The following is a 14,967-nucleotide window of genomic DNA, read 5'->3' as shown; positions in this document are numbered from 1 at the left end:
AATATGATGATTGAATCATTTGATTCTTGTCATTTTTTTGTTTTTTGTTTTGCAATCATCATAGATCATAGAAATTATATATTTTAGTAATCAATTGAAAAGAATTATTATTATTATTATCGTTATTAATATTTCGCCACAAATTATTCACTTTTTTTTCATTTCACAATTGAATCAATCAATCAATCAAATCAATCGAATGAATTAATTAATTAATTAAAATTAAAATAATAAAAAAAAAATTACAATAATAATAATAAGAATGAATGAAAAATGATGATGATGATGACGACGATGATGATGATGATGATGATAATGAGAATGATGATGACGATCAAGAGAAAGAAAGAAAGAAAGAAAAAAAGAAGGCAACAGAGTTTTTGTTTTCAAAATTTTTCAAAATGTTCCATATATATTGTGGCTGTGTCATATGAATTTTTTTTTTTTACTTTTTTTTTGAATAGGAATTTTCAACTTTTACAACATGTGTGAATCGTGGATATATAATATTTATATATAATTGTAGACAGCAAACGATAATGTTTTTTTTTGTTGTTTTGAAAATTCGTTCCAAAATACAAACAGGGCTATTTTGTTTGTGTCTCTGTGTGTGTGTTGGTGGGTGTGTATGACGAATAATTTTTTTTTTATAAATAGAAAAAAAAATTTCGTTAATTTTGTAAATTTTTTTATTTTTGAATACAAGGTACAAAGTTTTTATTTTTTTTTTTAAACAAAAAGATTTATTTGTTTCGTATTTTGTTTGTTAAATTAATATAGCAGTAGCAGTAGTAGTAATACCGGGTTTTTAGACCGTTATTTTGTTTTTAATTAAAAATTGTGAATAGTAGGTAGATGGTAAGAGATATATGGGTATTGGATTTGTTGGATGGACAAAAAGACAAAGAAAAACAAACAAACAAATAAACAAACAAACAAACAAACAAACAAAGGAAGAATTTATGGATTAATCAACATGTTTTTTCATCGATCGAACATTATTACTATTGCTAATGTTTGTTGAATGGCTATTGTTTGTAATGATACTATTATTTTTGATATTTGATGTTGTTTTTGTTGTTGTTGTTCGTAATGATTTACGTAAGCCAATCAATGGAAATCTGGAACAATATGAAAATACAAAGAACTTGATAAATAATAAGAAAAAAAGAAAATAAATGAAAAGGCCACATAGTGAAGCGGATATTGAGGTATCACATGATTGTCCAGATTGTTTAATTAAATAGGCTTTCATATTGATGTATAGGCCAAATATCATTTGGGTTATTTGCGCTATTGTTATTGTCATTGCAATTAAACGTGAAATACGAAAACGCATAGCTTTCAATGTATAATATGTATACATTGATGTATGTATGGTGAAATTCATTGAAACCATCCAACGTGCCGTACCGGGTGCATCACCAATAACGAAAAATGCATATGATAACGTTAATACATGATGGATCCAATGTAAAAATATTAGATTCTGTTTACGTAATATGATGAATATTGTATCACCTAATTCAATTACTTTTGACCAGACAAATAGCCAATACCAAAGTGTTATTCGTACATCACGATAATATGAACTTGAACAAAATGATTGTTCTATTCCTTCCTGCGTAATGATGTGTATGAATTCCGGAAGACAACGTATTGTGCCAAACAATGAAAACAAAGCGATAGCTAAATTCCATAAGGCCATAGGCGTACGTAGACTATATGGTTGTCTATTTGTCATCAACCAACGGCCAGTAAATATAACCATTATGTATATGATGCTTACATATATCGCTATATACCAATTATCGTACATCCATTGTCGATGATAATCACGATTAAAATTTGATTCAAATTCAAAGGCAAATGGAAGCCCAGGAAATTCTGACCATTCATTTGATATTGGTCTACCAAATTTTAGATATACTTCATTCGTTATATTCATATTCATGGCCATCTTTTCATCATTATTCATCATTATTGTTGATGTTGGTGCTATTCTGGCTGCGGCTGATGAATCGGCCACATTTTCATCATTCATTATGTTCGATTTTTATTGGACGGCGTGTTTCTATATCGGACGATATTTTTTTTTCTATACAATATTTTTCAATTATTAAACAATCGAAAAAAAACGACGATGAAAAATTGTTCAAAAAAAAAAAAAATAAAATAAAATAATAAACAGATGATGCAAATTCAAAGGGGTAACTTGACTTTGACTTTTTTTCTCTCTCTTCAACACATTGAAACTGAAACTGAAATGAAATGTTTTGACTTGGATTGACCCGAATGAGTGAATGATTTTTGACTGGATGTATTTGTTGTTGTTGTTGTTGTTATTATTGTTGTTTTGAGATGTTCGATTTGAGTCACAAGTGATGAACGAATGAATGAATGAAGAATTAGGCGAATCATCAAATGTGAATAAATGTGGAAAAAAAAATATGGCACAAAAAACATACATACACACACACACGCACACACACACACAGAAACAAACAAAACACAGACGAATGAACAGAAAAAAAACGAATAGAATATAGGGGCGTTTCAATTATAATAATAACTGTCGATTTTTTTTTTCGTTTCCGTACACACTGGTATATATTTAACTGTAATATAAAATAAAACAAAAAAAACTTGGCGTCGGCGTCGTTCTCACCTAAAGCGGCGTGGTTTGGTTGATGTGTGTGTGTGTGGTTTTTACTGTTTTTTTTTTTTTTTTTTTTGTTGAGCAGAATTTCTAATGGATTCGAATGATGATGAATTTGAATGATGAAAAATTTTTTTTAATTTTAAAGTTTTAACCGCTGTTGATTTGATGTGATGATGTGAGTCAATAGTTGTTGTTGCTGTTGTTGTACGTTATTTTTTTTTTCACAGTGATGATTTTGTATTATTATTAATTGTATTGTATATCATGACTCAGAAATGATTTTTTTTTACCAATTTTTTTTTTAATAATTCGTGCCGTTCAACCGTTTTTTGTTCTGCTGTTTCAATGTTGCGAATTATAGAGAGCAATATATAAACGAATGAATTGGATGGATAACAGGCGGCTTTATAGAGAACGTGCCTTTTTTTTATGGAAAATGTCTGTGTGTTTGTAAAATTTCATTTCATTTTTCACAAAATTTAATGAGACACACACACACACATTCACAGAAAATTTTTTTTTTTTTTGCCAAATAAAATAATATAATAATCACACATTGAGAGGATATAATAATAATTTACACACTGTGTAATATATTGATGGTGGCTAAAGAAGAGCGGTTGTCGGCAATGATAATAAATGATGGCAACGTGCACAAACAACAGTATGCGACAATTAATATGATGATTTTCTTTTTCTTTTTCTTTTCTCGTATGCGATGAAATATTTGAATCAAAAAAAGAAAAAAAAAAGAAAAGAAAAGAAAAAGATTTAGCTTCAATGATTGAGATTTTCTTTTTCTTTTATATTCTTTCGAATAAAATCTGAACCATCATATTCATCATCATCATCATCATTATTCAATTCTGTTGTTCATCAGGCGTATTTTTGTTTGACTATTTGAATGAATGAATGACCTAAAAATGAAAGAATAATAAAAAAAGAAAAAAATAAAATAAGAATTAGTATCATAAACATACAACAGACAGTGAATGAAAGAATCAAAAGATTCTAGTTATATTGATTATATAATTCATGTCTCTTTTCTCTTTTTTTTATAAATATATGTTGATGATGATCACTTGATGATATATATCCACTTTTTTTAAGAAAAAAACAAGAAAAAAAATTGTCACCTCTATTATAAAAATTTAATTAAACAGATATATTGCTTTATATATCAATAATATCTGTATATCTGGTGTACAAATCATTGTTGTTGATGATGATGATAATACAATTGGTAGCTTCTCATCGTTAACAATAAAAAAAGATAATTTCAATTGGAAACAATTTGATAAGTTATGATGATTGATAATGACAAGATTGGATTTCTTTAAAGATTGCACATTGTTGTTGTAAATTTTTTCTTCTTGTTTATATTTTCATATTTGTTTTATTATTATCATCATCCTATTCATCATGACGTTTTTATAATTATGAATCTAAAAAAATTTTAAAAAGAAAACAAAAAAAAATTGTAAATTTTTTTTTTTAGGAATAGTAAATCAAATCATCACATTTATTTTACCTTTTTTTTACCCATTTCATGTATTTACATAATACAAAAATAAACAGAAAAAAATGACACGACTATTTTGTGACCATACGAGTCGTTTTCGTTGTCGTCGTAGTCGTCGTTGTTTTATTATTATTATTATTATTGAAGATCGGGTTGTTTGTTGGTATGTTTGTGATCTTGACGACCACCAGGTAATCAGTTTGTCAGTAGATTATTATTAGATATACAAAGATAGATTGTGAATGAAAGAAAGAGAACGAACCATGATGAATGTAAAGTGATGAAAAACATTCAATGAATGGATAATCTTCTTCTTTTTTTTCTCAAAAAACAGAAAAAAATAACGTATACGTTAAGGGCAAATAACAACGTGACAATAATGTGTGTGTGTGTTTAATGATGATGATGATGATGAGATTTACCATTTGGTTTAGTTGTGTGGCGTGTTTTTTTTTTAGTTTAATTTTTCTGGTTCATTTGATGATGACGATAGTTTTTTTATAATACAGATCGATCCTTGTTTGTCAAGATACATACACACACACACACACACACACACTGACGTAGGTGTTTTTTGTTTCTGGTCTCTTGGCAGCGAAAAAAATAAAAATAAATAAACAGTGAACTAAACTAATAATAATAAAAATACAAATAATATAGATTGAAAGAGACAGAAGCAGACAACCTAAATGTGTAAGAGAGAGATATTGCAGGTTATAGCCTTATTGCCAAAAAAAAGCAGCCAAAATACACAAATACTCAAAACATTACATTACTCTCAATCAAAAATAAAAATAAAATAAAAAATTCCAGGTGAAATTTCATCTGGTCTATGTATGTATGTGTGTGTGTTTGGTTTCTCACAAAAAAAAATCATAAAACATAAAACTTACCTTTATTATTTGTAGTAGAAATAAATTTCAATTCAATTTGTTGCTTGCAAAAATCGAATGATATTTTTTTTTTCGTCTCTAGTTAATCAATTGATAGATGCTGCAATGGATTTGACGTTGTTGTTGTCGGTGACCTTACCAAAAAAAAACCACACACACACACAATGAATATATATTCGAACTATGATTGTTGATTAGTTGTCATTTTATTGTATCGATCGATTGAGACATTAAATTTCAAATTGTTGTTTATTTTTTTTTTTTGTTTTCGAACAAAAAAATTCGTCAATTTTCGGTCTTTTTTTTCTGGCTCGATCAAAACAAAAAAACCATCGATCTCTATATTCATCATCATCATCATCATCTATTCGTCTCTTTTTTTTAGTTTCGACATTTTATTTTTTCTTTTTATTTTTATTTTTTCTTTCTCTCTCATACACACACACACACACATTTATATATCTAGGTTATCGTCGTCATGATGATGATGATGATGATGATCGCTGTTTTGATCGAATGTTTTTTCTTTTTCTTCTTCTTCACTTGTGGTAGCCGATTATTATTATTATTATTATAACGGTAACGATAATGTCGATGAATATTTTTGACATATAAATGATTTTAAGTAAAAAATAAAATAAAAAAAACAAAATTAACATGAAGTTAGTGGATGGTTATTGGAATATTTGGAAATGGAAAAAAAGAGAGAAAATCCATGAATACAAAAAAATAAAAAAAAAAATACCAGAGACATACCGACTCACACACACATTGATGGACAGACAGACAAACAGTTATTTTGTTTCTTTCATTCATTCATTCATTTGAACGGACAAAAATTGATTGAACCGTTCGATAAGCAAGTAAAAAAAAAAATTAAATAAATAAATAAATCCCGTTATTATGTTTGTCTCAGTACTCTTTTTTTTTGTTGACACAAGATCATCATCAATTTTAACAACATTCCTTCAATGATTATCTTTGATTAATGAAAATTTTTTTTTTTGTTTTGTTTTGTTTTGTCTAACGAATTCAAATCATTAACCCTTCATAACATCTTCGATTAGATGTGGATTGCCAACATTTATTCTAATCATAACAACAACAACAACAATAACTAGGTAGTGGTATGAAACAATGAAAAGAATCTAAAATGGAATTCGAATTTATAACATCTGGATTCTATTCAATAGTACTACTACCTTTCGAATTTTATTCCAAAAAAAAAAAAAAAATTTATGCCACTTCTTATAACTATAACCACTACTACTACTAAGACTTCTATTGCTTATTGGATCAAATTTGAGCAATATTTGAATTTTTTTTTTCTTTCTCTCATTTCAATTTTAAAGCACTCTGATCGATTTCGGATATTTATTTTTTTTTATTGGTTACTCTCATCCATACAATACCGAATCGAATAACCGGTAATTGTAGTAGTAGTAGTAGCAGTAGTAAATATTATTGATATGGCTATCATTTATGAATTTCAGAATTTTTACCACTACTAACTTACCATTATGGATTGTTGAATGCTAAATCTCACCTCATCACACATTTTATTATTACCCGAATGGTTATGGTTATAACCATTATATTTGGCGCGAATCACCGAAAACGATTTATCAACACCATCTATCGATCCATAATATTCAATATTCTTCATATTCTTTAAATAATCTGATAAATGGATATGAAAGGGTGTGTCCAAAAAAAAAAAAAAAAAAATCTATTCCATCCACTTTAAATGATTAACGTGACAACAAGGAAATTTTTTTTTTGTCATTTTGTTTGCCGACAAAAAAATATTGATCCAATTTCTACTTAAATTGATTGATTTTGATAATTTTTTTTTAAAATAATTGTTTCAGTAATTTCAAGTGTTTTTTTTTTTTGTTTTGTTTCATAAATAAATTATATTACAATCATCAACTTAATTGATCAAAATTAATTAGCAAAAACAAAAAAAAACCGATTGACAACTGGATTTTCAATGTTTTCAACAAAACAAAACAGAAAAATCCATTGATCATCACCATCAATGATCAATGATCATTGAACTAGATTATTTGAATGCGATATAATGACAAATATTGTCACAAAATATCCATTGTCATTGTTGTTTTTTTTTGTTTTCTAGATAATTTTTTCTTTTTCCATTTCCAAATGGTTCTCATTACAACAGCAGGTATATCACCCGTTATGTTGTCCCCTTTTTTTCCCTTGTCTGATCTTGATAATGATGATGATGATTGACCCGTATTTGTATGATTAATCCAAATAAAAAAAATGACTATTCATGCATAAAATGAACGACGACGACAACAACAACAACAAAAATCCTTGGATAATTTTTCTCGTTCAAATAATTAATTTTTGTTTTTTCGTTGATAAAAAAAATGTAATTTACACCTTGATAACAACAACAACAAAATGAACAAAATTCACAAATTTTCTTTTAATTACGTTTCATCAAACACAATGAAAAAAAAAATTATTCAAACATAAATAATAATAATAAAAAAAACAATCCGAAAATTGATTGATTTGACAATAAAAACAACAACAACAACAAATGTTAAAATTTACAGCAACAGCAAAAAAAAAGATAAGAAAAAACAAAAAAAAAAGTGTGATTTACATACATCCATCCAAATAAAATGCACAAGAAAATTGTCATCATCATCATCATCATCATTGTTGTTGTTGTTGTGTTAATGTCAAATGAATGTGACAAAAATTCAAATCTGAACGTAGGCGGCGGTGGTGGATTTTTTGGTTTTCTAAATTTGGTCTTTGTAAAGCATAGTGTAGGCGTAGGCGTATGTGGATACAGGTGGTACTTGATATACGTGGATATATGATGATGATGATGATGATGATTTTTTTCACACAAAAAAAAATTATTTAGCAAAATATGAAAAAAAATAAACAAAAAAAAATTAAATAACAACATCCACAGGTGACAAGTGTGTGTGCAGAAAATAAAGGAAATAAATATGATGATAATTATGATGAATGAAATAATGGATTTCCGGTTGTTTTTTTTCATGTTAGCTTGATTTCTTTTAAATAAAACGATGCGATTTGAAAAATTCAAAACTTGAATTATGACTGAAATCAAAAGATGGCGCCATCGATTGATGTTTACTTTTTTTTCTTAACCCGGGAATTTTGATTCAAATTGGTTGGATTGATTGATTGATTGATTAGATCTTTGAATTGACTGAATTTTTTTTTTTTTTTTTTGATAAATTGTTTTACAGATCATGTATGAATTTTTTTCAACCTTTAGACATTCGTATCCATACAAATATGGCCAATACAACAACAATAATGGCAATCGGTATAAGCATGCCGACCATCCACCAGCTAAGCTGTCCAGGACAATTATATTCATCAAGATCATTACCACAATTATTATAGCCATCACATTGTAATGATGGTTCAATACAACGTCCATTATTACAATCATAATTGTCACCACAATGAATATCTTTTTCTATATATTATAAATGAAATAACCATAAAAATAAATATAATCATTAATCCAGAAAGTATTTATTTATTTTCTCCATCATTACCTTGATAAAGTGTAATAGCCAAATCGAAACCAGCGTCAAATGGTGAAACACCTGCAGCTGGTTCATATTTAATAATAATAGCACTAGGATTACTACGATCAACTAATGTTAATACTTCTTTATATCGGGATCCTTCACGTGTTTCATTATTCCAAACTTGTTGACGTGGATTACTACCAGAACGAAATGTAATAACATCTTGTTCATTTAATAATGCTTTACGAAATGTTAATATTAGGCCAGTATTGGCTGGACTAGATACAATTAATTGACATTGATAATTGTCTGGTACATCGACACCTTGTAAAATTGATGCACCAAGATTTAAAAATGATGTCCATTTTGGTTCGGTTAAATTCAATTCTATCGTATGATGTTGATAATGTTCATTCACATTGTTTATTGGTTTTGTATCGATATTTTGATCACAATAATGTGGTATTAAATCTAAATTTTTTTTTCATAATAAACAGTGGACAAAATTAAATTGACAAAATCAAAATTTGAAAAAAATTGACTTACTCGAAATTTTTACCGCATCTATTGATGATAAATGTATAGAATTTATGATTAAAATAACAACAACATGAATCGATAATGTGATGATATTTACAAATTTTTTAATGCGGATATTTTCCATATTACGGATTGTCAATTGAATATTTTGGTCGTACATTTTTTTTCTTGTTGTTGTTGTTGAATGGATTCGTATCTTCTTATTTATTTATTCTCAAGAAAACAATGAAAATCAAAGAATCGACAACCGATAACGATGACGATGAGTTGCAAATACAGATTTGAATTTGAAATTAGCTAAGCACTAAAAGCAATAATTGAATGGTGATGAATTGAATCCACTTTTTTTTTGCCCGAATAATGTGGTTTTTAATGGGCAAAGACAACAACAAAAAAAATGATGATTTTCTTTCGTTCAGTTGTGAAATATATATTTATATGAATAAAACATTTTATATGTCAATAAAAAAAAGCGATGTTATGTTATAGACGAATGGGACACACACGCACACACACATAAATAGTAAAAGATTCGAAATCATCGCATTCGAAATCACCGAACAAACAAAAAATGAATAAAAAGATGGAATTGATGAACGAATTTCACTTTTTTTATTCTTATTTATTCTTTTTCTTGGCTAAAATCCAGCATTCTGGTGATGAACAGTGTGAAATAAATTTACAGACAAACACAAACATCAATATTATTGAAAGAATTGAAATATTTCCGAAAACAATCTTTTCATTTTCGTAAGTTGTTGTCGTTGTTGTTGTTTTTGTATAATAAAAATTTCTTTTTTTTCCACAACTTTTCAAGCAGAAAATGTTTCATTTATATTTATATTTGTTGTCTATGATGAGATCATAATATAATAATAATATTTATATGGCAGAAAAAAAAGCAAATTGTTGTTGTTGTTGTTGTTGTTGCTGCAAATGGCACACAAGCAGACACAAAATATTCAACAATCATTCCCGTTTTTATATGATCACATCATCATCATCATCATCAACATCGTCATCATCATCATTTATTTATTTATGCATCGTTTTCTTTTTATTTTGAAAAACCACAATTTTTTTTTCTTCTTAATTTTGGCTTCAAACAAACATTAAGATTGATAATAGTGGTGGTGGTGGCGGTGATGGTGGTGGTGGTGGTGGTGGCTATGTGGTATGTTCACAATTCCATAATATCATAACTTATGATCCGTACGGATTGTCGAAATATCCGATAATGTTTCATTCGTTGGTAATTTCATTGGTCTTTTATATATGATCATGATCATCATGTGTGTGTATGTGAATGTGGACATCTAATGTACTTGCGCCGAATTCAATTCTTGAATTGAATTTTGGTTTGTTTGATTCAGCAAATTCTGATATATTCTGCATGTGTGTGTGTGTGTTTGCAATGTAATTACGCAGATGAAAAATGTGAAAACAAATTTCGTTTGTGAATATTACATACAATCTATCTCAGTGCATGAAAATCCTTTTTTTTGTTTTTGTTTTTTTGGTTTTCATTTTCATACAACCAACCATCAAAATTTATGAAATTTTTTTTTCTTCTAATTAGAATAATTACCAAAAATGAAATTGGCCAACGAAAATTATCAGTTGGATATATTCATACACAGTGACACTTAAAAACTGGAAAAATTTTCAATTCAACCATCAAATTTAGGTCAATTGATTCTTCAACTTTTCTATTTTTTTTCCTATACACATATGGTGTGTATTATCGAATCAACCAACGTTAAAAAAACGAGTGGAAGAAAAAAAACTAATTTTATAATCAATGACAAACAAACAAACAAAAATGAATAAACTCTTTGAACCCCAAAGGACTACTATGAAACTTTTTTTTTCTCGTTGGTTTCATAAATATACGTCATTTGGAAAATTTTTTCCTTTTTTTTGTATACGAAATTAAAAATTCATTTGACAAAAAAATCATTTCGTACGGTACGGTTTTTTGCATATATTTTTCTTGTTCATAATGATGATTGACACACACACACACACACACACACACACACAACCTAATTTGTCCTTAGATATTGACTATGCAAAGCTATGGCCATGTGTTTATTGAATTTTCTTATTTTTTTTTCTACTGAATGTCATCAGTATCATTATAATTTTGAATCATTATGACCATGTTATAAATGCAAAAAAAAACAAAAACAGCCATGGTTACAATTCCATTGATGGCATACTTTATTTCTATGGAAAAATTTTTGTCCATTTGTTTCATATAGTTAATACATGCCAAAAGATGACAACAAATAACATCGTAATAATTTAAATTCCATTAAATTCTTTTTCATCAATATGGTTTCAACAGAATTATTTCTCCCTCTGGACATTTTTTTTTGTTGTCTTACCTTCAAGGTTCTGTTATTCTGTCCAGGTTTTGTGTTTTTTTCTTGGAAATGAATCCATACATCGATGACATGAATATATTGGCCATTTCATTTCGAACCAATCATTTCTATATGTAATGGAAGCCTTGTATTATGGTTGAGCCTTGATGTAAGAAATCGATACAGAAAGCAAGCAAGCAAGTAAGAAAAATTTCAATTTAATCTTATGGCTTATAACGTCATTATTTTTTATTTTTGGCCATGTTTACAAGATGTATATATGTTACATGTAATTTTATTTTGAGAATCTATAATCTGTATCAACCAAGAATCCAGTGAAAAATAAAATAAAATAACTAGAATCCAGAATCAATAACAACAACAACAACAACAACAAATACACACACACACACATACGAAAAAAAAATGTACATTCAATACATTTGTTATTGACTATATATATATGATGAAACACCGGTAAATCTATTGATGAATGGTAAATTGAACAATAATAACAAACTATCAAGTACAAGGACAATGATATATATATAGAGAAAAAGAGAGTGTGTTTGTACAAAGAACTGGTTGATGGTTCCATTATTTTTTTTTTTTTGGATCCATCAATTTTTTTCTTTTATTTTTCAAATATCAAATCGAATAGTTTTCGAATTTATTACATCATTGAATCGATTATATGAATAAATGATGAATGATGATGATGATGATGATGATGATGGAGTAGCTTGTGAATCATTTTTATGGTCTCAACAAAGAAAAAAAAAACGACACCATCTTGAATTCAAAAAGTGTGTGTGTGTGTGTGTGTGTGTGTGTGTGTGTGTGGAGGTAACTATTAGATATATTCACTCATTCAGACCAGTTTGTCTTGGTTTTCCAGAGAGAAAAATGAAAATTTACCATTCAATTTTCCATTTAAAAAAAAAGAAAACAACGAAAAACTTGAAACAATATTGTTTGACATTGATGATGATGATGATGTACCCTTCCTACGATGAATCGATACATTTGACCAGAAGGAATAATAATACCAAATGTACGCAGAAAACAGAAAAAAAACAGAAACCAAAAACAAAAAAAACAAAAATCCAATTCACCTCATTCGTTTTTTTTTCATTTCATTTCATATGGGCACATTCACCCGAATCAAATAGAATTTTGTACATATATGTGTATAGTGCGATTAAAATTCAGATAATAAAAACAAAAAAAACAAAATGATTGTTTACACTGAATATATATGACTGTGCGTGTGTGTATGCATGTTTTTTTCTGGTGTTTTTGTATTTTTTTTCTTTCATTTATTCAGAATCCAAATTGATAAATTGAAATTTTTTTTTGATTTGAATTTATAATGAACTTTTTTTTCATCATCAACAACAACAGAATGACAGTGAAATGTACATCATTTAAATTCAACAAAAAATGAAGAAAGAAAGAAAGAAGAAGAAGAATTTTTATGGCCATCATCATCGGATACGATTGAAATCACGAGATTGCTGCTGCTGCTGCTGTTGTTGTTGTTGTTGTTGATCAATCGATCAATCGATCATACACATCAAAAACACATTCAATAGTTTTACATACAAGTTTTTCTGGAACAAGTTTTTTTTTCTAACTAACTAACTAACTAGAAAATTAAATAAAGTATAATATATGACCCAATGGAGAAAAGTAATGGCTAGCTTAATTAATAAAGAAACGTGAATTTCAACCACAACAACAACAACAACAACAGAGATTAATATCGATATATCATGTGTAAATCACGTTTTCATTCATTCATGATCTTCAAAGTAACATTTTTGAGACAAAAATTCCGCCTAAAGAGAAGAAATTCAGGTTTTGATGATGATGATGAATGTAGTTGTAGTAAACTTGTTTTGTTTTTGGATTTTGCATTTTGAAGGAAATCGACTTGAGTTTGTCACAGCCACTCCTGACAAATAAGATAAAAAAAAAATTTTTTCTGTTTCTATTTTCGAATATAAAAATTTATGCCACATAAACTTTCATTTCACATTTGGCTAGAATCAAATTTTCCAGTAATAAAGGAATTTATAATTATCAACTTTTAACAATAATTCTGTGTTCGATTCAGATTGCTGATTGATCATTCATTCTTTGTTTTATTCTTTCTTTTTTTATCGCAGATTATTTTCCATTAATTTTTTCGTCTATATTTTGTATTATGTTATAAAAAATCATTCTTAATGTTCCCGGAAATCGGAATTTCATTGTTCAACAACAACAACAACAATATTAAAAAATCTTATCGATCATCATCAACAAGTTTCAAAGTGATTATTGAAAATATTTCATCAAAATTGGGTAGTCGTTTGGCAAATTGCGGTAATACGCTTGAATTACGTGTATTGACACAATTACATCACGTTCATTGAATTTGCTGTTTGAAAATCGAAACAAATAAAATTCTATTCTAGGAAAATATTATTATTAACACATTGTAAGTCAAGAATCTATTGGTTAATTGATTTGATTTTTATATTTATTAATTAATTTCCCTTTATTCTCAATTAGCAGCAGCAGCATTCCACTTTTTCAATATTTTTTTTTCTGTTTTCAAACCAAGCTCACTCACTCTCTCTCTCTCACTCTCTCTCTCTCTCTCTGCATTTTGTTTTTTTTGTCGTTCAACAACAAGAAAAAAATCAAAATAAAAAAAAATGTCGAAAACTAATTTCGTATCAAATCACGATGAAAACAAGTTGGTTTTGTTTTATTTTTTATTTTTTTTTTTACAATGAAATGATGATTTACCAAAATTTTTTTTTGTTGCAAAATTAATTTTCTACTAGACAAGACATCTATGTCTCAAAATGGTCCACAATGGCCGCAAAAGATAAACAGGCCCGTCAGGAACAGGATAAAAATTGGTTTCGTCAACGTAAACCAAATGGCAATGAAAATGAATGGGGACCAATGTTCAAGAATAAGGCACATTTTTCCGATATGCATTTATGTTGAACAATCGAATTGAACAAAATTTTTGTTTTTTGCAAACAAACTACTAACCAAATGTTTACTAACCATGAAACAGACATACAAATCAAATATAAAATCACAAATCAAACAAAAAAAAAAAAAAATTCAATAATCCAGCCAAATAAAACTAACGAGACAAGAGAAAAAAACAAGCATCCGCATTCATGTTCCAAACGCTATCCAAAAAAAACAAAACAAAACGAAAAACTTTAATAATAAACGTTAATAATAAAATGAAATGAAAATAATCTGAAAAATTCTCCATAAAACTTTCCATCATCATTATTATTCCCGGCTCATTTGAATAGAATGAATCACACACTTAGGATTTGCAATCCTCAGTCACCAAGTGTGTGTGTGTGTGTGTGTCCAATTTAATTTGAATTCAAATCAGATA

The 14,967-nt window shown here is 27.8% G+C and overlaps 1 protein-coding gene and 1 pseudogene across 1 annotated transcript; both read right to left on the bottom strand.

The window, feature by feature from the left end:
• Positions 1-757: 757 nt before the first annotated feature.
• On the bottom strand, positions 758-5,448 carry LOC124493420 (very long chain fatty acid elongase 6 pseudogene; annotated as a pseudogene).
• A 2,062-nt stretch (positions 5,449-7,510) lies between these two features.
• On the bottom strand, positions 7,511-11,186 carry LOC124493332 (uncharacterized). The gene is made up of 3 exons (XM_047056398.2): positions 9,184-11,186; positions 8,662-9,108; positions 7,511-8,579 (listed from the first exon to the last, which is right to left on the bottom strand). The coding sequence occupies exons 1-3, from the start codon at positions 9,335-9,337 to the stop codon at positions 8,362-8,364; spliced, it is 819 nt and encodes a 272-aa protein (XP_046912354.2). The 5' UTR covers positions 9,338-11,186; the 3' UTR covers positions 7,511-8,361.
• Positions 11,187-14,967: the final 3,781 nt, after the last annotated feature.

Source organism: Dermatophagoides farinae, chromosome 6, assembly GCF_024713945.1.
Source record: "Dermatophagoides farinae isolate YC_2012a chromosome 6, ASM2471394v1, whole genome shotgun sequence".
Classification (NCBI taxonomy): domain Eukaryota; kingdom Metazoa; phylum Arthropoda; class Arachnida; order Sarcoptiformes; family Pyroglyphidae; genus Dermatophagoides; species Dermatophagoides farinae.
Note: the sequence above shows the minus strand (reverse complement) of the source record. Positions and strands in the feature narration are given on the sequence as shown.

What these genes read in the sequence shown, in the direction of transcription:
- LOC124493332 (XM_047056398.2), bottom strand. Translation starts at nt 9,337, where the DNA reads ATGTACGACCAAAATATTCAATTGACAATCCGTAATATGGAAAATATC. An exon ending in AGATGCGGTAAAAATTTCGA is followed by an intron (nt 9,109 to 9,183) that starts GTAAGTCAATTT and finishes AAAAAAATTTAG; the next exon opens with ATTTAATACCACATTATTGT. An exon ending in GGCTATTACACTTTATCAAG is followed by an intron (nt 8,580 to 8,661) that starts GTAATGATGGAG and finishes TATAATATATAG; the next exon opens with AAAAAGATATTCATTGTGGT.